The sequence below is a fragment of the Orbicella faveolata genome, unplaced genomic scaffold (genome assembly GCF_042242905.1).
Source record: "Orbicella faveolata isolate gen_17 unplaced genomic scaffold, um_ofav_v1 contig_15, whole genome shotgun sequence".
NCBI lineage: Eukaryota > Metazoa > Cnidaria > Anthozoa > Scleractinia > Merulinidae > Orbicella > Orbicella faveolata.
This window is the reverse complement of record NW_028301542.1, coordinates 1,448,340-1,472,500: the sequence shown is the minus strand read 5'-3', so window position 1 is coordinate 1,472,500 and position 24,161 is coordinate 1,448,340. Positions and strand designations below refer to the sequence as shown.

Sequence of the window (24,161 nt, the reverse complement as noted above, 5' to 3'; positions counted from 1 at the left end):
CAGAGCAGGCTGAGTGGGCGAAAAATTCATTGGGGACTGATGCGGCCACGAGCACTCGGGAGGAGCGAGGCCTGGATAGAGAAGACGAGGTGTTCCTGCGGGCGGACACTGGGTTGGGTAGTATGGCTGGTAACCATGACAGCTCGGCTGCATGTTGTAGGCAAGGCTGTTGAGGAAAGATAGTTTGGCTCTGCGCTCAGTGGCCTCAGACTGCTTTCTCTTCATTTTCATTCGTCTGTTTTGAAACCAAGTCTTTACCTGCCAAAAATCAATATTCTCGCATAAGGTTACGCTAAGTAGAGAGAGTAACTTAAATATACATAAAAAAAATTACGTTATGAGCTTAAGATTTCTATGAAGTCATAGTTGATGAGGTTGAAGGCCGAATCAACTATCACTTCAACTGATAATGTAATCGTTTTCGTAGAATTCTAACTAAATTCCTACAAATAACCATTTCCAATTGTTTTTCTAAATATTAATCTACTGCACACTAATGGCTGATAGTGTGCAATAGCTCATGATCAGTCAGTCAGCTTTTGCATCAGTGTGCTAGTAGAATTCTAGCCTGCGAACAGACTCCAGGCGAGCCCGTTCGGCCCTGATCGCTTCGCTCTCCGATTTCTTCAGTTCGCGCTCGTCCGCTCGCTTTGCTCGCCGAATTTTTTTCCGTCCTCGCCGGGAGCCTGTTCGCAGGCTAGTAGAATTCCACTAAATATAATTCAATGTCATAGGTATGCAATTCGTGCAAAAGGCTATGGCTTCTCTTTGCACGCTTTGCGGGCCAATGGACTTAGGCTTCAAATTTCTCCAATCATTGTAAGCACACTTTGCCCTTTTTCAACCAATCAGGGGTAAGACCATGACCAGTTTACATGCATTTTCCCGCGCTTAGTACAGCGTGCATGTCTTTGCTTCAACTCCTCATTGCAATGCATTACCTACTCTTGATGAAATTAGTTTAGCCAAGCGTAAGTATTCTTTTATAAGCAATAATGGAAAGTTACTCGGACAAGAATGTTTTTTTTTCCTTTACCTGTGTTTCTGTCATCTGTAGCTCCTCTGCAAGTCTTTGTCTGTCTCTGGAGCCAAGATATTTCTGTCGTTCAAACACTCGCTCCAATTGTAAAACCTGCTCCACGGAGAAAGACGAACGGCACTTGCTGGATCGTACATGAGCAGGACTTGATTCTTCGCCATCTGCAAGTTACACAATTAAATTCGTGACCAGATTTTGATTCAATTTGCCAGCTTGCTAGCGATAAACTCTACTCTAAAGTCATTTTTTTTGCAGTCGGCTAAACTATCCTTTTATTATTTTGGTTAAAATTTAATTTCGCAAGTTACTTTTCCTCCAAACTTTAAGTTTCCACGGAATGATACTGCTTCGCTAGTTGTGTCCGATAAGCCGGAAAACAGAACCTTATCTTCAAGACTTGCGTTCAACCTTACAATTTATCCTTCTTAGTTATAGACTCTATGCGCTACTCTATATTTTGCATACAAGGCATCAAGGTGATTAAGTTTGTCAACACAAAATTGTAGCAAGACTGATTCTGTTTTAAGAGTTCTTGTGTCAAATGCAATAAGCTTCTTAAAAACTTTTATCACACTTTGCGCGACCAGACAGTTAATGAAATAAGTCCGAACTAAGCTACTGAAACTTGGGAAAGTCAAACTGATGGGGAACTAATGCACTCCAGAATTGTCCCGCACAGCAAATTTCATCTCTCGATCGGCTTGTTGATAAACTATGTATCACTTAAATAAGCTAACGGTGTTGATTAATTTATAATCAGTTTTGGATACTAAAACATTGAAAGTACTACGGTTGTAATTAACGTAAATAATACCTGGTTTACTCAAGGTAGCTTCGTTTATCGTCTGTTGCACTCTATCTCGAAAACTTGAATCAGGTAGACTCCGTGACGCCGCGCTCATCAAAATGTTTGGATCTCGAACCAGATCATCAACCATAAACGACGTCTTTCTCTTTGTTGATTCTTCACTGAACTTCATTGGGTCAATAGCAAGTGGCAAAGGATTCTTAAAAGCACTAGAATTTGCTTCCATTTCTCTTCGAATCATTAATGGCTGCGATGTATGTTGCCCTTACAAATAACTGATCGCAAATGACATCAGCCTTCTTAAAGACTTCGTTGCACTTTTCAAATTTAGCGCCACAGCGGCTTTTCTTTAACGTGAATGAATAAACATACCGCTCCATTGTGAGGAATTTTCAATATCTATTGTTTTCAAAGAGCGTCTGATACGAGTGAAAGCGTGCCGCAACATGCTCGCGGCGTTGTTTCAATTGTTGCAATGAAAACATGCAACACGCTAACTTTGCCGCTAAAACTAACGATAAACAACAGATAAAAATGACGGAGAGCGAATGGCCAGCCCCTCCGAAAGTCGATTACCAGGAATATTACTTTGAAAAGCTGTTAATAGCCTGTGATCAATGCTGATGGAAAGTTAAATGATTTTTTTAAAGGTTTATATGATCTCAAATAAGACAGATTAAAAAATTTAAAAAATTGCCAGTGTTGCGCAAACAAGTCAAAATTCTTTATGTCTCAGTTTCTCGTTCAATTCGGAGGCCTAACGATAAAACCGCTTTTTCTCACCTTTTCATTTGTGAAGGTTTTCCCACCCAAACGTCATACTTTGACAATCCTCTATGATACAAACAACCTTTTTCACAAAACAAGCAAAACATCTTTGCGCCAAGCAATGGCATATATAACAACAACAACAACAACAAACAACAACAACAAAAGTCAGCAGAGAAACCGTGAAGGAATCTTTCCTCCTTTGCTTCCAATTCGTTAATTCCACTTTTATTGAAGTGGTTCGCTTTTTGTCTTCAAGGTAAACGCGCAACAGCGGTCCTAGCTTTTAGATTCTTTTTCTCATTTCTTTGCCTGCCGCCGTTCGCTCCGGAGCCTGCATAGCTGGATCATCGCGATCCTAAGCACCAGAATGCCTTGTTCACTATCAGCCTCTGGGGCCTGGATACGAGTGTTCGGTCAAGCAACTTTGACCCCTTCCACACTGGACTGGAGAAATTTGAAAAAGAGTTTTCACTCCGCAAACGCATCAAATGTTATCCGTTCACACCACGCCGGAGAAATTTGAGTGAAAAAGCTAGACTTGCTAAGTCCTTTCCAATAGTATTTTCATTGTTTATTTTCTCCTCTCGCGACTTCGTCGCTCCAAGTTCTGTCTCTCGCTTCGCTGGAGGGCGATGGTTAAGCGAAGTTCGACTTTCGGAAGGTCTATGCAAACGCTCGAATGCACCCTTGAGAGTTAGAGTTAATCACATGATTATCAAGATGTTTTATTATTGTTTTTGAAATGCTCCGTTTTCAAAATGTTTTCAGTCCACAATTCAACGTAAAGCCGGCGTTTTCAAATTCCTCCGGTCTGAAGAGCGTTTTCGAAAACCTCCATTTTCGGTCCGGTGAACGTGCATTTGTAAGAGGTCAAGTGAAAACTTCCTTTCCTTCCAAACCCACACCACAACGTACAAACTATAAACAAGACAGAGTAATGACTACAGATTTTATTGACCCGATAGATCTCTATATCAAAATATTTCTGTTCGGTGATCAAAATTCAACGCTGTTTTTAAGTACTGTTAACGACGGTTGTTACAAACTCTGAAACGTTTGCCATGTGCCTGGACAGAAACAAAGGCGCTACAAATAAATAAACAAGAACAAGAAAAAAATGAAATAAAAATCACTAAAATATTAATTGAAATGCCGGAATGAGGGCAATTAGCTTTTCCGTTTGTTACAATTTCTTAAAAGTTCTACATAACATGGCAAGCGTTTTTTAAGGGAGAGGGGGAGAGGTAAGTTTTACGAGGATCCCTCTGGATGTCAGTTGGAAACGTCAGAACATGGCTTCTTAGAAGGAACATGGCAATAGAGAGCGCCATTTTCAGGCAACTGGGGTTAAAATTTTGCATTGTGGGGGAACGGAGAAACAAAGAAATCCGGTTTTTTTTTTTTTTTTTGGCAGAAACAGAAGGCCACGGGGAACTATTTTCAGTGGGAGGGGAGGAGACACTGTCCTCCCCCCCCCCCCCCCCAGGAAGAACTTCGCCTCTCAGCTGAATATTAGTATTCATACTTTTTCATCTCTTTGCGAAAAAAATTAACCGTCTCTGTTCTTCATGACACAAGAACCAAGGATAACTGGGTTCTTTCAGGGAAACTCCTCGTAAGAATGAGTAACAGTGTTATTGACCAAGGAGAAGTAAAATAACAATAACGCGTCCGACCGCCTGAGCCAGCCGTGATGTCTTGTCAGCAGCATATTTGTTCATCGTGGCATGCAGAGGATGATGGGTAATGATACGCATTAAATATGATGTCATGTTAACCGAACGTGAACTGGAATCCACCTGGAAATCCACCAGACGAGTATCCACCACCTCCACCTTTAAGGAAAAAAAATATATATCAGTCAAAAGCGTTTACGACCACGGCACCTGTCATCAACGTTGCGCGTTATCATGCGCTTGGGTGTGATTTTCCACGTGACAAAATTGTCGCAAATTAAACAAACGCGGTGTAAATTGCGTTACATTTGAGTGCATGACTCAGGGTTACACGTATGTCTACATACCTCCTGGTCCACCAAAGGGAAAACCGCCAAATCCGCCGGGTGCTCCGCCGAAAAACGCTTGAAATATTGTATTGGGGTCGAAATCTGATAAAATAAAGAAAAAAGAAAAACATTCAGCACCGAAACTGAATAGATTTAACACTTGAAATCAAGCTGGGCTAGGAACGATTTTTGGAAACGATAAAACTTTCCAAATTTTCCGATTTCGTGGAAATATAACAACGGTGCAGTCGAACCTCAATAACACGGACACCAAAGGGCCAGAGCTGATTGTCCGTGTAACTGAGGTGCACATACTCTATATGTAGAAATATAAACGAGTGCGTCCGTATTGTGGAGGTGTTTGTAAAGAGAGGTTCAAATCTAAATGTTAAGCTTGATCGTTTCGGAGCTCTTCCAACGAGAGTCAACTGTGACCTTCCACACATGACACACAGACGGACAGACAGATCGACAGACAGACAGACAGACAGAGGGACATACAGGAAGACAGACAGACAGATCAACAGCCAGCCAGACAGACAGACAGACAGACAGATAGCACTCCAAGAGAGTCTAGATGGGGTTCAACTGATAGTTGAGAATGAGTCCAAATTTTCGCTGTCAGCTGACAAATGACGCATGTTTCTAACTGATAACTTCGATCAACAAGATTTACTGACACCCGAAAAATGAACTGGAATTTTAATTGATCGATGAGTCCTCGCTGAAAATTTCACCGGTATGTAAGATTCCAGCAGGACCATCCAGACCCAACCCTTACACTGAGCTACAAGAGTTGACTGCAGACTGTCAAGTAAATACCTGATGGCATAAAGTTATCCTCGAGGTCTTGTCCTGAGTCGTATCTGGCCCTTTTCCTGCGGTCTGATAATACACTGTATGCTTCATTTACCTAAAAGAGAAAAATAGCAGCAAGATATCAACTGAAGGCTTCGTAGAACTTGCAGTAGAATCTTGAATAACTGGTAACAACAAGCATTTTCCATTCATGTTAGCCTAGTTTTTAATTCTTCAATAAAACAACAAACTTTCACCAATCATGAAAATTTAAGTCTCTAACCTCTTTGAACAACAGCTCTTCATTCTTCTTCACTTCATCTGAAGCCCCTGAGTGACGATCTGTCATAAAAAGACAGCTTAGGTTAGGTCTTAATGAGCTTAGAGCTGTTTTCACGGCTAACACAACTTGCAGAGGCAAAACCAATCTATAAAAGACATGGCGTGCTCATTCACTTTACCGTGAAAGAAACAACTGAGTTCCCACCAAGATACTCTACACTAAACCTGTCCATCTTACCTGGATGGTGTTTCAATGCTTCTTTCTTGTAGCCTTTTTTGATTTCATCCTCAGCACAACCCTTGGGTATTCCCAAAATTTTGTAATAATCTTTTCTTTTACTTTTTTTCAATTCCAATTTTGCCTCTTCAAGCATTCGTCGGTACTCTGAAAAAAAGAAAAAACCCCACACAATTTAATCATCACATTTTATCTGTGATACTATCAGAAAGTGCGCTCCAACCAGCGCAGCTTAGATCTCTAGTCTTCCTACAGTCTCACCTCGTGCTCTGTCCATTTTACAAACTTTCTCGTAATCTCTGACAGCTTCTTCGTATTTTTCTGTTTCCATGTAACTTAAACATAAAGAAACATAGTTTGTAATTAGCTTGGAGTCCAAAGTACATTACGCTATAAATGCAGCTCAAAATTGCCTCTAAACTTTTATTCGTTAACAGGGATTTTTAAGTGTGAACTAACCATTTTGCTCTTTTGATGTAAGCTTTCAGGTACGTTGAGTCCAATTCTAAAGCTTGACTGCAGTCTTCAATGGCTTTCTCTGTTTCATTTAGCTGAAAACAAAGGAAATGATTTAATTTTACTTGTTATCAAAAACTAGTGCATCTTATTCCAAAAGACCAGTTGGAAGTTACTCGTACATCTATGGTGTTTACCCCCTACCCCCCCCCCCAGGGGTTTCTTCCTTAAATGGGCTATATAGGTATGTGTGGCCCCAAAGTTTTTCATTTTTGTTCATAAATAGGGCATTGATTTTGGCCGTTTTGGTCACAAATAGGGTACGGTTTTTGTACTCTTGTCTTGAACTGGGTATGTTGTTTTTTAGAAGAAGCTACTTTTCCATCATTATCGATAAGACCATCAACAAAAGCCGTTCATAAAATTATGTTTATAGCAACTGTGCCAGTCGCAACATCATAAATAGGATATCAAATTTTAGTCAGGTCATAAATAGGGTAGGGAAAATCGCAGATTTTCATCATAAATAGTGTAAGGGTTTTGGGAAGCGGGCCACACACCCCCACCCAATTTTTCTGGGAGTATCCCCCCACTGGATACCACCCCTATGACCAAAAAATCCCAGAAATTTCACAAATAGGTTATTTTAATTATTTTGAACTTGATATTATGGTATTATGACAAAACTGAAGCACCATTCCATTTTTATTGCTTATTATATGACTGAAAAAATTACTTCATTGTGACTGGCAGAGGGAAGGCCAATTTTTCAATAATTTTTCTATTTCAGTGCCACGCAAATTAACGTGTAAAGGTAAAGTCTGCATACGAGCCAAGTGGCCCACCAGGCCGGAGCTTATCCCGGTTTCCTTAGCATGAAGCGACTAGGAGTATTTCTACTCCCCCCTGGATGGGATGCTAGTCCATTGCAGGGTTACCCCCAGCATTAAGTTGGCCGGTACCCATTTATACACCTGGGTGGAGAGAGGCACTGTGAGAGTAGAGTGTCTTGCCCAAGAACACAATGCAATGTCCCCAGCCAGGGCTCGAACTCAGACCGCTTGATCTGGAGATGAGCGCACTAACCGTGAGGCCACCGCGCCTCCCTACATGTACACATTTGTAACTATCTCAGTCATATAATAAATGAGTAATCATGTATGAAAGCCCAAACAAAAAAGAATTTCCAATATGAGAGATGTTTGAAAATTCCTTCAAATTGCATAATTTTGCCTGAAGGCTCGTGCAATTTTGAGAGAATTTTCAAAATCATATCACTCGTCTTGTAAATCTTGACTATTGCAATCACGTTCATATGCTTACCTATACTTATTTTTCATGCGTATGAATTACCTTTTTACATCATAAATAAAAGGACAGAAAATGTACACACCTTTGAACCAACAAGTGCTCTGTTGTAGTACAACTTGGCATTTGTTGATTTATTGCAAGGATCAATCGTCAAAGCTTCAGTGTAGATATCAAAAGCCTCCTGATATTTTCCACTGGAAAAACATTCATTGCCTTCTTGCTTCTTGGACTGTAGATGTTTCGCTTTCTATAGAAAGGAGAAACAAATCATTGCAAGAAAATTACCAACTGTACTTTTCTTTAAACCACTGTTTCACTGTATGGGTCAGACAGCTAGTCAACTCTGAGCAACCCATAGGTCATATCAGGTTAATAGTAACAAACAGTAAATGAATGCAGCTCTAGGAGTATGGGGTTTTGAGTAACTGAGCATGCATGCTAAATGATTTGTACCTTTAATGCAATTCTTGCCTTCTTATGGTCAGGGTCTCGTCTAAGAACTTGGTTGAAGTGTTGGTAAGCTTTGTCAACAAAATCCTGAAGTAGAAAGCAAAAATAAGCTTTCAGAATAATACAGTCACATGTCTTTCTCTTACTATCAGATCTAATCCTTAACTACAGTACTGTGCAAAGGTACTGCAAATGATATTCAGCCAAATTCGTGAATTGTGGGGCTTTTTGGCACAAATAAATAAAATTTTGTTTCCATCAAAACTTCGAAGAATTTTCATCAAAAATTCAAAAGCGTATTGGGTCTACTGATGCATAATTTTGCGAAAAAATTTTGTTTGGCTTTGTTAAACATTCTGACAAAATTTTGTGGGACCTTGTATAATTTTGTTCAAATATTCTAACCAATGTTTTGTAAGGCAGAGTCATCTCAATTTACAAACCTCCATGGTCTATCAGTCAAGACTAATTCAGAATCCTTCTCTATATGTAAACTTCACATGAAAATGAAAGCTCCATGTAATTCAAGAGTGGTCATGGGCAGAGTTCACATGTCTTACCTGATAGTATAGACAGAGTCCTTTGACATAAAGTGCATCTGAATTTATTGAGTCATTTCTTAAGATATTCCTAAGGATGAAACACAGATTGAGTAGATGGGTAAGGTTAAGTCTGCATACAAGCCAAGTGACCCATCGGCCAGAGCTTATCCTCACTGGTTTCTGTAGCATGAAGCAACTAGGAGTATTTCTACTCCACCTGGATGGGATGAAAGTCCATCCCAGGGTTACCCCAGCATTAAGTAGTCTGGTTCCCATTTATACACCTGGGTGGAGAGAGGCACTGTGAGAGTAAAGTGTCTTGCCCAAGAACACAACACAATGTCCCCTGCTCATACCTGGACCGCTTGTTCCGGAGATGAGCGCACTAACCATGAGGCCACCGTGCCTCCCACCAGATTAAGTAGATAATAAACTTTAAAACATGGAGAGACAGCTTGACTAATACTGACTAGTATATCAAGTATTTTCTCCAGCTCTACATTTCTCTAACATTTAAGATACAGGTTCAACTTACTGTACATCATTTAGTGCTTCACTGTATTTCCCCAACAGGCAATAAGCTTCTGCCCTCATCACTTTGTAGAGAACACAAGCTGGACAAGCTTCAAGAACATGATTCATACAGAACACCACCTAGATATTAATAAAGAAAATTTGAAATTTAACTTATCAGTGCTCGTGGCTCAGTCACGGTTTGCGCATATTAAAAGGTTTAGCCTCAATTTTTCAAATTCGTCGTTTGTAATCCGTGTTAATCTTCTCCATCCTTAGCCATCCTTGTTCCTTTATGGTTTATCATTATCTCTTTGGTGTTTTTCTATCTTATTAACCTGTTATTTTCAGGTTTCCTTTAATTTAAAGGTAATTTTGGAAGTGGCCAAAATAACTCAAAATACCGTGACTTAGCCCCTTTAAGATACAGTGAGTATGGACTAAAAATTACAAACAAACAGAGACACTTAATCAGGCCATTTTCAATATATAACTACAATCAGTGCTTTCAATGAGACCTGACACCCACTGAAGAAGCTCTGGTGGGTATTCTGCAGCCAATCAGCAGCTATAATATGCAGCTTCCAAAAATTGGCCTCTTGAGGAACTTGTTATGGACCTTCTCCCTTTTTGCTCTCAAGCAGGTGCTGTGCCTAAGCAGCCACCTGCTTCAGTTATTATTGAAAACTGCCACTAAAAACGTGATCAGGGCCAGCTGATGGCTGATGAAAAAGACTCACTAGGCAAACTTTGGAGCTGCCAGGGGCAGAAAGCCAGTTTTCTTAGGTATGTTCCTAGGCAATGCTACAATTATATTATTGTTCCTATCTCTAACTAAATTCCACGTTCAATTCCTTGTCAATTTACTTTTAAGGTGATTTTATTTCATGGCACACATACACAGTAAGAATGCGTAATTTTACATGCCATACACAATAATTTTGAACATGATCCCAAACCTTTCTGTAATCCTCTTTATCATGGGCTTGAAACGCTGATGACTCAAATTCTTGAACCATCCTTGTTGTGCGCAGCTGTCAATAAAACAGGATTGATATTGAATACAACAAATCCCCAGGCTATACCAGTGTCCAGTTCCCACCCAACCCAACCCAGGATCTCTCATCTTCCTGCCCTCCTGGGCCAGAGAGGAGAGACCCTGGTTGGGTCTGGTCATGTGTCTCCCAGAATCTGGGAGATGATAATTAAATTATTGAACGGAGGTGTGGCCTAGTAGGAATTTTGTCTCTACTGAGCCTACAGGAGTGCGGGATGTGTTGTCACCAAAATAAACCAGGAACGATATGATGTTCTGCTACAATGTCTGGTGGTAATATTCTGGAAACACCAAAGAAAACTTATCCATCATCTGATAGCAGAAATCAGACTAAGTTGCTGTGGGTTGCGTGGTTCAGTTAAAGATGTTACACATTTTAAAAATCTCCTAAAGAAGGTGAATGAAGAATTGCTTGCAGAGGCCGAGGTTGTGTATTGACAATCGTTTCCTCAAAATGAATTAAGACCACATCTACTATACTATGTAGGCCTTGTGGTGAATGGCGATTAAATAACCTTAGAGTATTCAGGACCTTGATCACTGAAAGCCAAAGTTACTTTGAAAGGAGCAAAAGGATGACAAGATTTATTTAAGTGTCACTGTGCTGTCGGTGCCCTGAATGTCATGTCTAGTGTAAAGAGGACATGAAATGTTCTACCTTACTTGTTTCATCCATTTTTCTACTGGAAGGATTTGCAGTTGATGATCATAAAGCCACTTAGAATCGAACTGCTCCACAATAGCCACATTGGGGACAGAGGAAAGTGGCCATTGTAGAGAGCTGGCTGTTATGGGGAGGTACAATGTAGGGTTGCAATATGAGACATCTTTGTGCAGTATTTTTATACCGATGCAACAGAAACAGTCACAAATAAAAAAGCAATGCGCAGTTTGGATCGATTCTTGTGACAGTCACCTTTTAAAATAAAAAATGGGGTTTAGTATACACGGTTTGTCAGTAAATGATTAACTGACCGTTGTCAAGAGGTTACAGGTATTTTGGTAGTTGGGATGTGCTTTAGTGGCCATTGCTGTTGTGGAGAGATGGCCACTGTAAAGAGGTTAAAATATAAGTGAATGTATGGACCATCTGCTAGAACCAAAAAGGTGGCCATTGTAGGCTGTTGAAAGCCATTGGAGGTTCGACTGTATTATAAATCAGAACAGAGCTGAGATTTGGACAAGATAACTCCCTGTTACGGCTTGGGTTCTCTTGTTTTATTCCTAAATAAATACTTACATCATTTTGCGCATCTTTATTCTTTGGGTCCTTCTCGAGCACCTTCTGTAGATAATTTTCTGCATTTGCAATGGAGCCCATGACAAGGTGGCACTTGGCAGCTCTGTAATAACCCTTTGAAACGTACAAGAACAATAAGTTTCAAACAGTAGCTAGCACATCCATGATCTTAGAAATTATACACTGATATTCTATGAGGTCTCTGATTGGAAGCCAACTTGCACAAGAAAATCAGAATCAAGCACTAACCAATAAATGGAAACATTTCATGCCTTATTTCAGGCCTAATGGTTTAAAGCAATAAATGTTGTTGACATCTCACATGTCAGTGCTTAATATAAACTGTAGCAACTGGAGTGCAGTGTCCCTTGGGGTGGTGAATTCCAAGTACATGTAGATGTTAAGAGGGAGGGGGGTGAAACAAGCAGGGAACAAGTGAAGTATCATTTGTACTAAAGGCATTCAATACCCTCGATCGACATCTCAATCTGTACTCCATCAACATCCGGATCAATACTTGATCGACACTCAAAGAACACTTGATCAATAGTCGGCCGATAGTCAGCTGAGTGTTGGCTGACTCTTATGCATCCATCAACATCTTAGTTGACTGTCGACTGCCTGTTGACCGAGATGTCAATCGAGTGTTGAGCAAGTATCAACTGAGGTGTCGACAGAGTGCCAATCTAGTATTGATCGAGTGTATCGATTGATGGTATTAATCAAGGGTATCGACTGAGGGTATCAATCGAGGACATCGATCGACAATTGACAGTCTGCCGATGCCTTTAGTACACATGATCCCAAACAGATAAGAGATATTAACAGACCTTGAGGAAATTCTCATCAATTCTGATGGCATTTTGAGCATCTTCCAAAGCCTTGTCATAGGTTCCCAACATCATAAAGGCTGCTGAGCGATTCCCATAATAAGTAGCTACTGTGGGAGCTAACTCTGAATAAAAAACAAAATCACAAATGAAATAGAGTCTCCACGGGTAACCATTACCCAGTGATGTACAGTGTATGATCTGTTATGGCCACAAAACCACGAACAGAATAGGAAATCCAAACTATGATAAAAAAGTTTTACAAATAAAGCAGTATCCAAACGACACTAATGAAACGTCAACTTCCTTCTTGCCAACTTCTGGAGGCCGGCATAAGTTACAAGTGTAAATATACTCTGAAATGTATCCATTTATGTGTTCAAGGTAACACTGATAACTTATACAACTCTAGCTTACCACCCCTTTTGTGCAAACAGGACGTTTTGTTCTGACATTTGTGAAATTTCAGTTTCCGAAAGCAAGGTGAGGGGAAAAACTGGTCACATGGCGAATCAGGATTGGATTTTCTGTACCAAATCGATGATCAAATGTAAAAATTTACATTAGGTAACAAAGAAAACCGATGCAAAACACACCTATCGCTTCTGTGTACAACTTCAAAGCTTCTTCGTAGTGTTTCTGCACATATTCCTTATTTCCTTCGGCTTTTTTCGCCTCGGCCTTCCCAAAACTGCAACAGAAAAATATTGAAAGCAAAAAATCTATCACACAAAAATGTGCTGCAAAGATACGGGTGCATCAAAAAAATCTTACTTGTCCAATTCAGGTTCTTGATCTACATCCATTTGCTCTTCCGCGTCATTTTCTTGGTGGAAATTTTGTTCCTCCGCCGCTTCTTCGACATCCGCCATGTTTCCTTCCAATGTCACTAGTGCCAGACTCCCCGTGACCCGTGTGCAATCAACTGTGCAATCATTCTTGTTCCTGGAGGCGACCAGAGGCGACGAAAGTGTCTTGTTATTCAGAGATCATAGATCATACAAACAAACAGAAGAACTGACACGACTTTAGGAGTTGACTACTGGAATGGGATGAAACCAGTGGGTTGTTCCACTGAGATGAAAACGAAGCTCTTGGGAAGAGCCGCAGATGACGTAATCAAATGACGTAATAGTCTCAGACTTCCTTGTTTTTTTGATAATTTAGTTAGATCATCGTCATAGATATTATTTGTTTGTGTTTCACAAAAATGCAAAGTAAAACAAAAAGCAAAATAAGAGGAAAGCCGAAAAACTACATTTGTGTACTGGGTACCAGTCCCCCTCGAAAAATGATGATCAATTCCCTTGAGACTTTTGAGTAGTCTGTTGATTAGTTTCTATTCCCAAGGGGAAGCTGTCTTTGTTCTTCAAGATACTCTTTCGATATCATTTCTGAATGCGAAGGTGTAATTTGTCGTCAAGTTCTTTCGGTTTTTAACCAATAGTTCAGGTTCCTAGAGGGTTAAATTACTGAGTGTTTCTACGGAAGGTCATTTGATTATTTGCTACAGGCTCTTTGGGAAGACACAAACTGAGGCTGTCTGGCGCGTGAACATTGGAACTGATCATAGTACAGCCGGGCTAAAAGAGCAAGATCTTGCCCTGATTTCACGACTGGCATTCAACAAGCTACAGCCAAGAAACAAGGGAATCTCAACTGGCCACAACATTTCTTCAACTCAAGGGCTATAATTTGTGTCGGTGACATTATTAATTCCATCAAACTGCCTTGATTATAAAGACTCAACGACGCTCCCTAAACAAGCAGCCCAAGCACTCAACCGCAAAACCGTGTCAGCTGTTTCGATCTGCTTAACTTTGAAGTCGTTTCTTCACGGATCTAGCCGAGACATTAGTCTCATTTTGAGCTGAGATATTCTTCAGACTGTACTGAATACGTAAGTGTATTTTTTCCCTGCTCCTTGTGTTTCCGTGAACTAAAAGGAAAACCAGAGTACAGTGTGCTTACATTCTGCATTCAATTTGCCGCCACTGGGGATCTCATTTCAACCTCATGCCAGTCTATTTTTTTTCTCTTAGATTTTTGGGCTTTGTGGCATTCTACCCTTATCAAACCTACACCCAGATAAGATCTTGTACAATTCTGTTTTCTGATTTGTATAATCTTGGCCACAGTGTCTTGTCCAATACGAAGCATTTCGAGCTGGCATCCATTTTGTGAACACCCGCTGTGTTTGATACGGGAACAGAATACCGCCCCTAATTCGTGTTGTCCAGAAGTTTCTCTGGTGGTGTCTGCAACCCTCTAAGCCCTTTCACGAACACTAAAAGTCTTTCTTTCCAGGTTAATTGTGCTGAAAATGTCTGATCAAGGTACAGAAAGAGGCCCAGGCCCGGTGAACGAAGAACAAAGTGAGAGGACAAGGCAAACGCAAATCCGTAAGGAAATCAAAATTGCACCTAGCAGACCAGCAAAGACTAGTGGAGCCGCGAAGAGGTAAAAAGAATCCCCATGGATTAAATATTTATTATTATTTTTGCGTGTATATGGAGGCTAGAGAAAGTATGATTTTGTAATAAAAACCGATTTTGAAATGTAAGTGATGGCGAGGATGCAGTTCAATTTTGAAATGGAGAATTTGCGTGCGGCTCGTGTGCCATTTGTCGTAAGGTTTATCTTTGAACTCATGGTTGTCGGAATTGTCTTGTTTTACGTGCGCCACGAAAACAAATGTTATTAAGGATTGACTGAAGTACATCTTCAGCTCCTTACATCGTCATCTAGGCGGCGGATGTGCGATGTAATTCCGATTTCCTGTTGCTAGATCTTTAAGGACCACCGTGGTCCCGTTAAATATATTACAAACACTCGACAATTCTCCTTTTGTCTGCCAGCACGCATAGATACTTACAAATTGAAGTAGTGTATGTTTTTTTCACAGGATTCAGCGGGAACTGGCCGAAATAGCTCTCGATCCACCCCCTAACTGTAGGTAAGAAAGACCTGGTGAGAATTGTACATCGAAATGATTACGGTGGCAATTGTCCGGTTTCTCAGCCCGAACAATCAAAATTTTGCACAAGGGAATTCGCTGTTTACACATGGTTTGTTTGACGACACATAATTGATCAGCTTAGTAGAATCTTCAACCGTAGGAATTCGGATTAGTCTTCACCTTTTTAATGTATTTATCAGGATATTGAAGTTAAATCATATTGCGAAAAACGTGTCTATCTAATGAGCTTTTATAAAACCACGTGGGATATTTGTGATGTCAATAGAATTTTAATTATGCGTGAGTTGAAATAAGATCTTGACAGAATACTAAACTCACTCAAAAGTAAGTCACACGGGTTAATTGTATTAATTGACGGCATATTTACAAACAAATCCTTGTAAGAAAATAATAAAATATCTACAATTAATTAGTCAAGACATGATCAGAAGTTTTAAGCGTCAATTTAAAAAATTAAAAAAATTAAATTAAAAAACTTCTGTGCAGGAGTTTCAATGAGAAAAGGTTCTTCATTTTTATATTGGCCTTTCTTTAAATAGTGCTTTTGATTCAACTGAATTGTTTGAATCATATTTTTTAGACATATTTTACTAGTTATCTATATTGCATGTGAAAGTTTGGAGTCCAGACAATTGTATGATTTAGGAACAAATTATGTGTTTATTTATTTATTAACCTGGTAAGTACAGTCCAAATTCAATGCTGAATACATATAAGGACTGTTTATTAAGTTTTAGTCCTTAATTTCAAGTTTTAAGCTTGGGTGCAAAAATATCTGCTTCAAGTCTTGCTTGAAATCAAAGTTAATTAATATGTACAAGCTAAGTTTACCAAAATGCAGTGAATGTTGCTGACTATTTTGTTTGCCCTTAATTTTAGTGCAGGACCCAAAGGTGACAATCTTTATGAGTGGCACTCAACAATTCTTGGTCCTCAGGGATCTGTGTATGAAGGAGGAGTCTTCTTCCTCGATATTCAATTCTCATCTGATTATCCTTTTAAACCACCAAAGGTAATTAATGAACTTCTCTCACCAAGACGATCACACCAGAAAAAGTGTGCTGATACTCCTTGGTTCAAACCATTTACTATGTTGTGCACAACTAAGCCAAATTGGTACAAAAAAAAAATTGTGTTTTATTTAGCAAGTCATGACATCTCTTCTTAACAGAGCTCAGTCTGTCGTGCAGCTACCATACAGCTCAGTACATGTAGGTTATGTATCCTGTCAGTACACACTTTGTTGTACATTTATCATCTAAGCCTCAAACATTCATCAAATGTTTTGTTCAATCCCATAAAGCAGGCACTAATCTCCTAACCTGGCACAAAATCAGGCCCCAAGGATGTCTGCTCATGGGAGTTTCAACAGTTACTGCAGTAATTTATATAAGGTTTTCTGGCTTTTGTGTGAAAATCTATAAAGTTAATGTTCTGTTCCAAAACATTCAGTACAGTTCTGCATGTACAACAAACTTTGCTATTCAGAATCAAACAGTTTTGTTGGTCATTGAGTTTCTTTTTTCATTTCTGTCTCTAGGTGACTTTTCGAACCAGGATTTACCATTGCAACATAAACAGCCAGGTGATGTGAAGTAATCTTAATTGTGATTGTTTTTTAATTCTTCTTAGGCAAGGTTGGGGACACTTGTTATATTATAGCGGTTTCTTTCCACAAATTAGTATAGCTTAAATTCTGCCTTCATCTTCTCATATGACTTTGTTCATTTGTTCTGGGTCAGGTGCAGTCGTTGACTTTGTTACTTAAATATAATTCTTGTCTCCGAGCAGTAAAATGAAAAAAAAATCGTTAAAATCCTCTTTCCTTGACATTGAGACCCTAATTAGTTGAAATTCCAAGACTCAGAGACTTGATGATTTTAGAGTGTGAGAGAGAAAGAAATTAACCCTCATACACCAATTTATTGTGAGAATTCTGGATCCAGACAAAAGTATTGCTTGACCTAAGATTTCTTAGCTACCTCTCACTATGCCACCCATGCAGCTTCTTTCTTCAGGTTTTTTGTGGGCTTTGTGAGGGTTAGAGGCGCAGTGGCCTCATGGTTAGTGAGCTTCTGTCTCTGGATCGAAAAGTCTGGGTTTGAGCCCTGGCCACTGGGGCATTGTGTTGTGTTCTTGGGCATGACACTTTACTCTCACAGTGCCTCTCTCCACCCAGGTGTACAAATGGGTACCAGTGAATGTAATGCTGGGGGTAACGCTGAGATGGAGTGACATCCCATCCAGGGGGGAGTAAAAATATTTCTAGTTGCTTCATGCTACAGAAACCGGGATAAGCGTCAGCCTGTTTGGCCACTTTGCTCATATGCAGACTTTATCTACCTACCTTTACGAGCGCCAAGTTTGATTTTGGTTCTCTATGTAATTTATATACAATGATTAATATTATTGATATCTCTCGGCAAACATTGCACTCCTTTAGTGCAAATAAAGTTCGCAAAGAGAGAGAGACTATAATTTTTCTTTTCTGTACACATTGCTGAATTATTGCAATACTAATGTGAAACAAAATATCATTTAGCTATCTACCTTTAGATACTTAAAATAGATTAATGATATGAAAACTTAGAACTAATAAGATCTGTTATTGTTTTTCTTACAGGGTGTGATCTGTCTGGACATTTTAAAAGATAACTGGAGCCCAGCTCTAACCATCTCCAAAGTTCTTCTCTCGGTTTGTTCCCTTCTTACCGACTGCAATCCAGGTAATTTCTCATATTTGAACAGACTCATCATGACTTAAATCAGGGGCAATCAAGCAGTTACTTAAGTAGAAGTGATAAGAAAGTGCAGACTGAGGGATTTTTTTGGTCAAGGGAGAGGGCACTTTGCATTCCTTCTGCTGGTACCACTGGCACCTCTATGTGCTTTCGGCTACTTTGAGAATCCTGTTTCACAAACTTTTTTTTCAACTCCAATTGACTGTCGGAGTACCACACCCTTTTCTCTAGGGTTCCAGCCCCCTTGCCCACTCCTCTTTCCTCTTTTATGGTGTTTGATTCATCAATTTTTTTTTTTTTTGGAGAGGGAGTGGCAAAGGGAGGAGGTCAAATGCATCTTTTTAGTGATTGAATTATCCAATGTTGAGTGCTTTCCCTTCTTTCACCAGAGTTTTGACCAACTGGCCAGGTTCTCCCCCCCCCCCTTTTTTTTTCCTAGCCTCCCCTCCCAAAAAAGTAAAAAAACGTTAAGATGTCCTGTCATGTTTTATTTCAGTTGATCCTCTTGTTGGCAGCATAGCAAACCAGTACATCAACGACAGACAGGAACATGACAAGATTGCTAAGGAGTGGACTAAGAGATTTGCGACTTAAATAAATAAAGATACAGCTCACTTATTTATACACAATAATTATTTTAAGGACATATTTTCAGGATGGTGATAAAAGCAATCCTGTATGTACATTAATAAATGTACTAGATTATTTTCAACTTTCATGTGGTACTGTAATGATTTGACATCAGGCACCCCTGTCAAATACACGCTACAATGAGCATATTTGTTATTTCGATAAGCTCCATAATTCTGATCATTGAGTCCCTGCTATTTTGTTGAGATCCAACATTAAAATATGTGCACACTGTAAGTACCACTTATTAGATATTGTGGTACCATGGTTTGCTTGAGAGAACAAAACAAGATAGAATTCTGGTATGTGTAGTTTCTAATGAACAGTCCGTCATTTCCCTTTAGTTTGCTGAGCAAGAAACAAAAAAAGAAAGGGGAGGAATAATGGGTATGCCTATTGCCTCATTAATAAATGTTTGCTGCCAGGTCTCTACAGCAAGAAAAGGGCCCCGGGTTGCTGTACATGCACACAGTCTATATATTATATAGCTAGTAAAGATCATTATTAAAAAATAAATGCTACTGCTCATGAATGTTAGGGAAAATTTGCATCATTTTGGTACCAAAACGTCCCACTCTTGTCTATAAATGTCTGCATCTAAGTCTTGCAAACTTCATGCCAAGTGTACTAAAATAAATTATGTTACTTTTTTTTTTTTTGCTAATAATAAATCTAATTATGTATATTTTTTGTAAATTCTCTTTTAAATATGACAGTGGTTTTCAACTGTCTTGGTTAAATACCTTTTCACCTGTCTTGTGCTCAGTGTATCCCCTTCCTTTATGATCTTAGTATTTTTCCACTGAGTAAGATCTGATGCAGGACTGGCCAGCCCGATCAGTGCAATGCAGTAATTGTTAGAGAGCATTATTGGAAATATCTATAACAACTTTTAATTATGCTTGATCCAGCTACTTTAGTATTGGTCAACTCGATATGGCTCTCGGAATCTGACTGATTACAGTACTGTTGAACCTTCACTAACGGACACCTCCAGGAGACAGACAGCCTTTGGTTCCAGCCATGTACAAACAGTGTATTTTTTACTGTCAATAGGCGGACAACTCTCTAAAGCAAACACTTCTTCTGGTCCCAGTCATGTCTGCTTACTGGAGGTTCAACTGTATTGTGAATATATCAACAGGGAAGGAGATTGGGCAGTTAAACATTAAGGCCTTTTTTGTTATGTACAAAGGAAACAGTTCAAAGTTATTATATAACTCAGACTGTGATCGTTCCAGAAAATAACATTTAGCTTGCTAATGAGAAGGGCTAGTATAAAGGTGTTTGTATTAACACCTAATTACTTGTTTTGCTATGCTTATCGGAAAAATTAGCCACCAAATTATTTGCATAAAAAGATGGCAGACTTGCAATTTATATGTGAAATGTAAAGCTTGTAAAAATGTATTGTATAAAAATGTTAATTAATTATGACAATTATTATTATTATTATTATTATTATTATTATTATTATTATTAAACTATTTATTTCCTATTTTTTCTGAACTTTGTTTGGCTGACGTTTCTTATTTTAATTGCTTAGTTTGTGGGACATGCTGTGCCTAGTTGCCATCTGGATAGTTGAGCCCTATAGTGTGGGACATTGCTTCTGGGCCCGGCGGGTCTTAAACACATGTCAAGGGGTCATTGTACCAATACTGGAACAACCCTAACCCCTACCTAATGCTAACCTTAGGCCCAGATACTACACTAAGACAATGTTTAGGCTTAAGGTTACCATTAGTAAAGATTTAAGGTTGTTTCAGTATTGGTAAAAACAATAATAACCCGTGACCCGTGACCTGCATTTTAGACCCGCCACTCTGGACCTGAAAATCCTGAAAATCTTGAACTGAACTCTCACTTGGGGTTGGGACATGGGGGTGTAAACCTCCAGCACCTGCATTTGTTTCTCACTGTTTCAGCACCTCTCTTAGTGGTTCCTTGGTGATTTTCCCTGTTGTTAAATATTTTACAATGTTACCAAGTGTTCCCCTACTAGATCCCTGATAGATACCCGCCATCTTAGGAGTACCTTTCTGCTCTCTCTTCGACTTCACCAGATGGATGGGTGAAAATAGCTGGAAAAGGAGGAATAAAGCAAAATGTTTTTTGCCTTAATATTCTCCTGTTAGCGCCAGATCCCGTGGCATGTCTGCAGTCTAGCTCAGTCTACTAGTTTCCTTCGCAGGCGTTATCAGGGTCGTCACGCAACGCTTGTCTCAGTGAGGAAGCGTTGCGTGACGGCCGAAGGAGACTACCGCTTCGTACAAAATTTGCTACATTGAAGCGAGGTTTCCAAGATGGTGGAGCATAGAGATAGTTTATTCTGTTTGTTGAAGTTGTTCTAGTCGATCTAGTGATGTTATCCCGAAGTTTTACACCTTTTCGTCAAGCTGAAACATTCTCATGGCTTTTCGGTCGGGTTTGGTCATCACAGCTTTGCAAGAATTTCGGGGACATACATTGTCTTGAGCGCTATGCTATCAAGACCTTTCAGAAAGGAAAGAGATCCTTATTACCACTTTCTTGTAGAGGCATTAATACTTCAAGTTGTTATCTTAAAGAAAGTCGTGCATCAACTAGAAAACCAGAGGATGCTGTTAAGGACGAATCAACGAACACTTGTCATTTCGATTCAGCGATTTCTGACGAGGAAGATGCCGAGATTTCAAACCCACGGCCGCGTTCGAAGCTTCCTTCAGCTCTAGCAGATTACACATTAGATGAAAACGGTTTCATGAATATACAAGATCTTGTAGACTTCCTTAAAAAAGAGAACGCCATAGATATATGCGTGATCAAAACTGGAGGAATCAGGCAAAATTATGTTGATTATTTTGTTGTTGTAAGTGGTGTATCAACAAGACATATAAGGGCAATGGCGAAGAATTTGGAGCAATTGGTAGGTAGATTTGAGTCGGTTGGTCGATTGAAAAATGAAATAATAACAGATAAAGGGAATATTGATAATTTCAAAGATTTTGTAAACATTCCAAGTGAGCCTTGATTATGCTGATCCAGAAAATATTGATACTCCCCCCCCCACCAAAGGGATTGGAATTTCCTGGGGGAGGGGGTGGGGGATTCCTAAGACCAAAAATTTTTAAAGAAACATATGAAGTTTAATTGGTATTTCCAAAGGGCTGGGGGATCCAAAATTCCTTCCGTGCGAGAGGTATGGATATTTTCTGGAACTACACATAATATTACATCTTTCTGACTGTGACTGCCATGTTGCGTGGAATGGGTGATAAATAGTAAAATCTGGCCAAATCTAAAATTGGGGGTGAGGGGTGAGAGGTAAAGGATGAACCTAAAGAGCACAGCTCCAATGCCCAGGTTAATACATTTATGATTAGTCCTCCCCCACCCCCCTCCATCTCTTACCCCTCATGCCTATTTTAGACCTGCTGTAAAATCCAAGACTCACAGAGATGCTTACTTAAAAATCCAAGAGTGAGACTTAAATAATTTGGTCTCCAAAACAAATGGAACACATTGAGAATGAGACCTCAATGTAGAGACTTCCAAGATGTTGAGGTTGGACAAAATTAATATATTTAACTTTTCATAAGACTGGGTTAATTGGGCAATGGGAGATGTCATGTTATGGAGATGGCACTATAACAGAAAGCACACTTAAATATGAGCCATTTGCCTCTTTTGTTAAATGGGTTGTGTCATTGGCAAATTAGTCACCACTCCAATCTAATAACAAGTTTTTCACATATGTATATGTCCCTTGCAGTTCAGAGGTCGAGTGTTACAGGGCATTGGAAAAGATGGCCATGTTATTGCAGAAGGACTGGAGAGTGACCACTGGGTAGCTTTGGATATAGGTAAAAAAGCTTCTTCCTGCAGTTTCACTGACCCGGGTAAAGAAAAGTTGTATTTATTAAAATGATGAATACTTTTTTGTCAGTGTTTCAAAATGTGTTTGATAGACAAAGGGAGAGAGGGGTGGAGGTGTAATAGAAGTTCTTGTTATCAATGGGGAAATAGGGTAATACTTTGCAGCCAAAAAATTTAGTTGTACATAAAAGAGCTTCTCTGGAGGTTGGTTGCTCCACAGGCCTGTGCTAAAAGGACACTACAGTGACTATGACTTTGAAAAGTCAATAGCTTGAAGCTTAAAGACTTACCGGTACTGTGTTTTAATTGATGAAACCCTAAATATCATGATTTGGTTTTCTCACAAGACTTAGTTTTCTTTCAGGTTTATAAATGGGTAGACCCAAATTAAATTCAGGGACTGGGAGAGGGTAACCCTGTGAATGACTAACTTCCCATCCATGGGGGAAAATACACCTGTCTAGATAGTTGAATAATACTATAAAACTGGACACTAATTGAGGGCCTGATGGGCCAATAGACTTGAATGCTGACTTGGCCCATCTGTGATACCTCCAACACATCACCAGTAATATTCACTGTCAGTCAATATTCTAGCCTGATGAGTGACTGATCTAGACTCTATGGTAAGGTGGGTTCTTCTGTTTTTGTTTGTTTGTTTGTTTTTTTTTTTGAGGCTGAGGAGGGGGGATGATCATTTAGGAGTTAAATTTACACAGAAAAGGAAAGGGCGCTAAAAATTATCGTTCACAGGAAAGAGACCTTTACCTCCTGGTCCCCTCTCCTAGATTGTCACAGTGCTGTATGTGAGAGTACAAGTGTCTTTCATATGAATGCAAGACAAGTAATTGCCAGGTCTTCAACACAGACTTCTGATTTCAGAGTTTAAAGGTCTTAAATTTTTGATAATCATATCATTTCAGCTGTGTGAGATTGACTTCTTCTCTAGTGCAATTTTGGAAAATTGACAATAGTCATTCTCTTGCAGGAAATATTGTTGTGCACTTCTTTCTACCTGAAGTACGAGAGGTATATGAACTAGAGAAACTGTGGACACTGGGTCCCAAATACGATGACCAGACAAAAGCTATGCTGGAGGAAGACAAATTGCGTCAAGCAGCTGAGCTTGGTATTAAACTGGACAAACCAGTTTCTGAACTTGACGAGAATCTGGATGATCTGGATATCGACCCTCTTGGATTGGATGATCCACGCCGTTACTGAGTGTGACGCATTCAGGAACATTGGATGTGCATGTTTGTGCGGTGCATTCAAAAACGTTTTTATGAGCATGTTTGTGCATCTGGCAAAATAGAATAAGGGATAAAATGGAATAAAATAAATGGTTCATGACTGGAGAAATAGCCTTGCCGACTTCTCTGAGCCTCATTTGTTCACAATTTTCATGACTGTGGGAAACACTTGTGTTAGCTGTAGGTCCATAGACAAAATTGGTTTGTTTTACTAAGCATTCGGCTTAGTACCCAGGCCTGCAAGGTACAACCAACGGAAATTGAGCAAGCGTATTTTTTCACTGCTTTTGTTTGTATCTACAGGACCTTTCTTGCAGACTTAATTTTTTGTTATTTACTGACTGTAACTTGTGATAGAA

The 24,161-nt window shown here is 39.5% G+C and overlaps 4 protein-coding genes across 5 annotated transcripts in view; 2 read left to right on the top strand and 2 right to left on the bottom strand.

The window, feature by feature from the left end:
- The window catches only part of LOC110069091 (barH-like 1 homeobox protein), a 2,531-nt gene extending 377 nt beyond the window's left edge, over nt 1-2,154 (bottom strand). Inside the window, exons 1-3 of the mRNA XM_089288439.1 lie at nt 1,854-2,154; nt 1,037-1,200; nt 1-258 (exon numbers count right to left, since the gene is read on the bottom strand). The exon at nt 1-258 is cut by the window's left edge and continues 377 nt beyond it. Coding sequence (XP_089144565.1) covers nt 1-258; nt 1,037-1,200; nt 1,854-2,088 — 657 coding nt within the window. The 5' untranslated portion in view covers nt 2,089-2,154. The remainder of the gene's footprint in view (nt 259-1,036; nt 1,201-1,853) is intronic.
- Nucleotides 2,155-3,553: 1,399 nt separating this feature from the next.
- On the bottom strand, nt 3,554-13,416 carry LOC110069028 (dnaJ homolog subfamily C member 7-like). The gene is made up of 16 exons (XM_020776464.2): nt 13,115-13,416; nt 12,937-13,031; nt 12,341-12,465; nt 11,511-11,624; nt 10,173-10,247; nt 9,236-9,354; nt 8,719-8,788; nt 8,162-8,245; nt 7,791-7,955; nt 6,401-6,492; nt 6,203-6,276; nt 5,942-6,088; nt 5,705-5,763; nt 5,446-5,536; nt 4,642-4,725; nt 3,554-4,453 (listed from the first exon to the last, which is right to left on the bottom strand). The coding sequence occupies exons 1-16, from the start codon at nt 13,210-13,212 to the stop codon at nt 4,392-4,394; spliced, it is 1,554 nt and encodes a 517-aa protein (XP_020632123.1). The 5' UTR covers nt 13,213-13,416; the 3' UTR covers nt 3,554-4,391.
- A 255-nt stretch (nt 13,417-13,671) lies between these two features.
- LOC110069030 (ubiquitin-conjugating enzyme E2 E3-like) lies at nt 13,672-20,200 on the top strand. Its single transcript, XM_020776467.2, has 7 exons — nt 13,672-14,240; nt 14,648-14,800; nt 15,246-15,296; nt 16,200-16,332; nt 16,861-16,905; nt 17,944-18,046; nt 18,558-20,200. Exons 2-7 carry the CDS (start codon nt 14,664-14,666, stop codon nt 18,653-18,655), a joined length of 567 nt encoding a protein of 188 aa, XP_020632126.1. The 5' UTR covers nt 13,672-14,240; nt 14,648-14,663; the 3' UTR covers nt 18,656-20,200.
- Nucleotides 20,201-20,958: 758 nt separating this feature from the next.
- On the top strand, nt 20,959-23,911 carry LOC110069029 (uncharacterized). 2 transcript variants are annotated; one of them, XM_020776465.2, is made up of 3 exons: nt 20,959-21,599; nt 22,446-22,572; nt 23,538-23,911. In XM_020776465.2, the coding sequence occupies exons 1-3, from the start codon at nt 21,057-21,059 to the stop codon at nt 23,771-23,773; spliced, it is 906 nt and encodes a 301-aa protein (XP_020632124.1). In that variant the 5' UTR covers nt 20,959-21,056; the 3' UTR covers nt 23,774-23,911. The 2 variants fall into 2 exon arrangements, with proteins under 2 accessions (XP_020632124.1, XP_020632125.1); XM_020776466.2 differs by having other exon boundaries at nt 20,960-21,599; nt 22,446-22,536.
- The last annotated feature ends 250 nt before the right edge of the window (nt 23,912-24,161 follow it).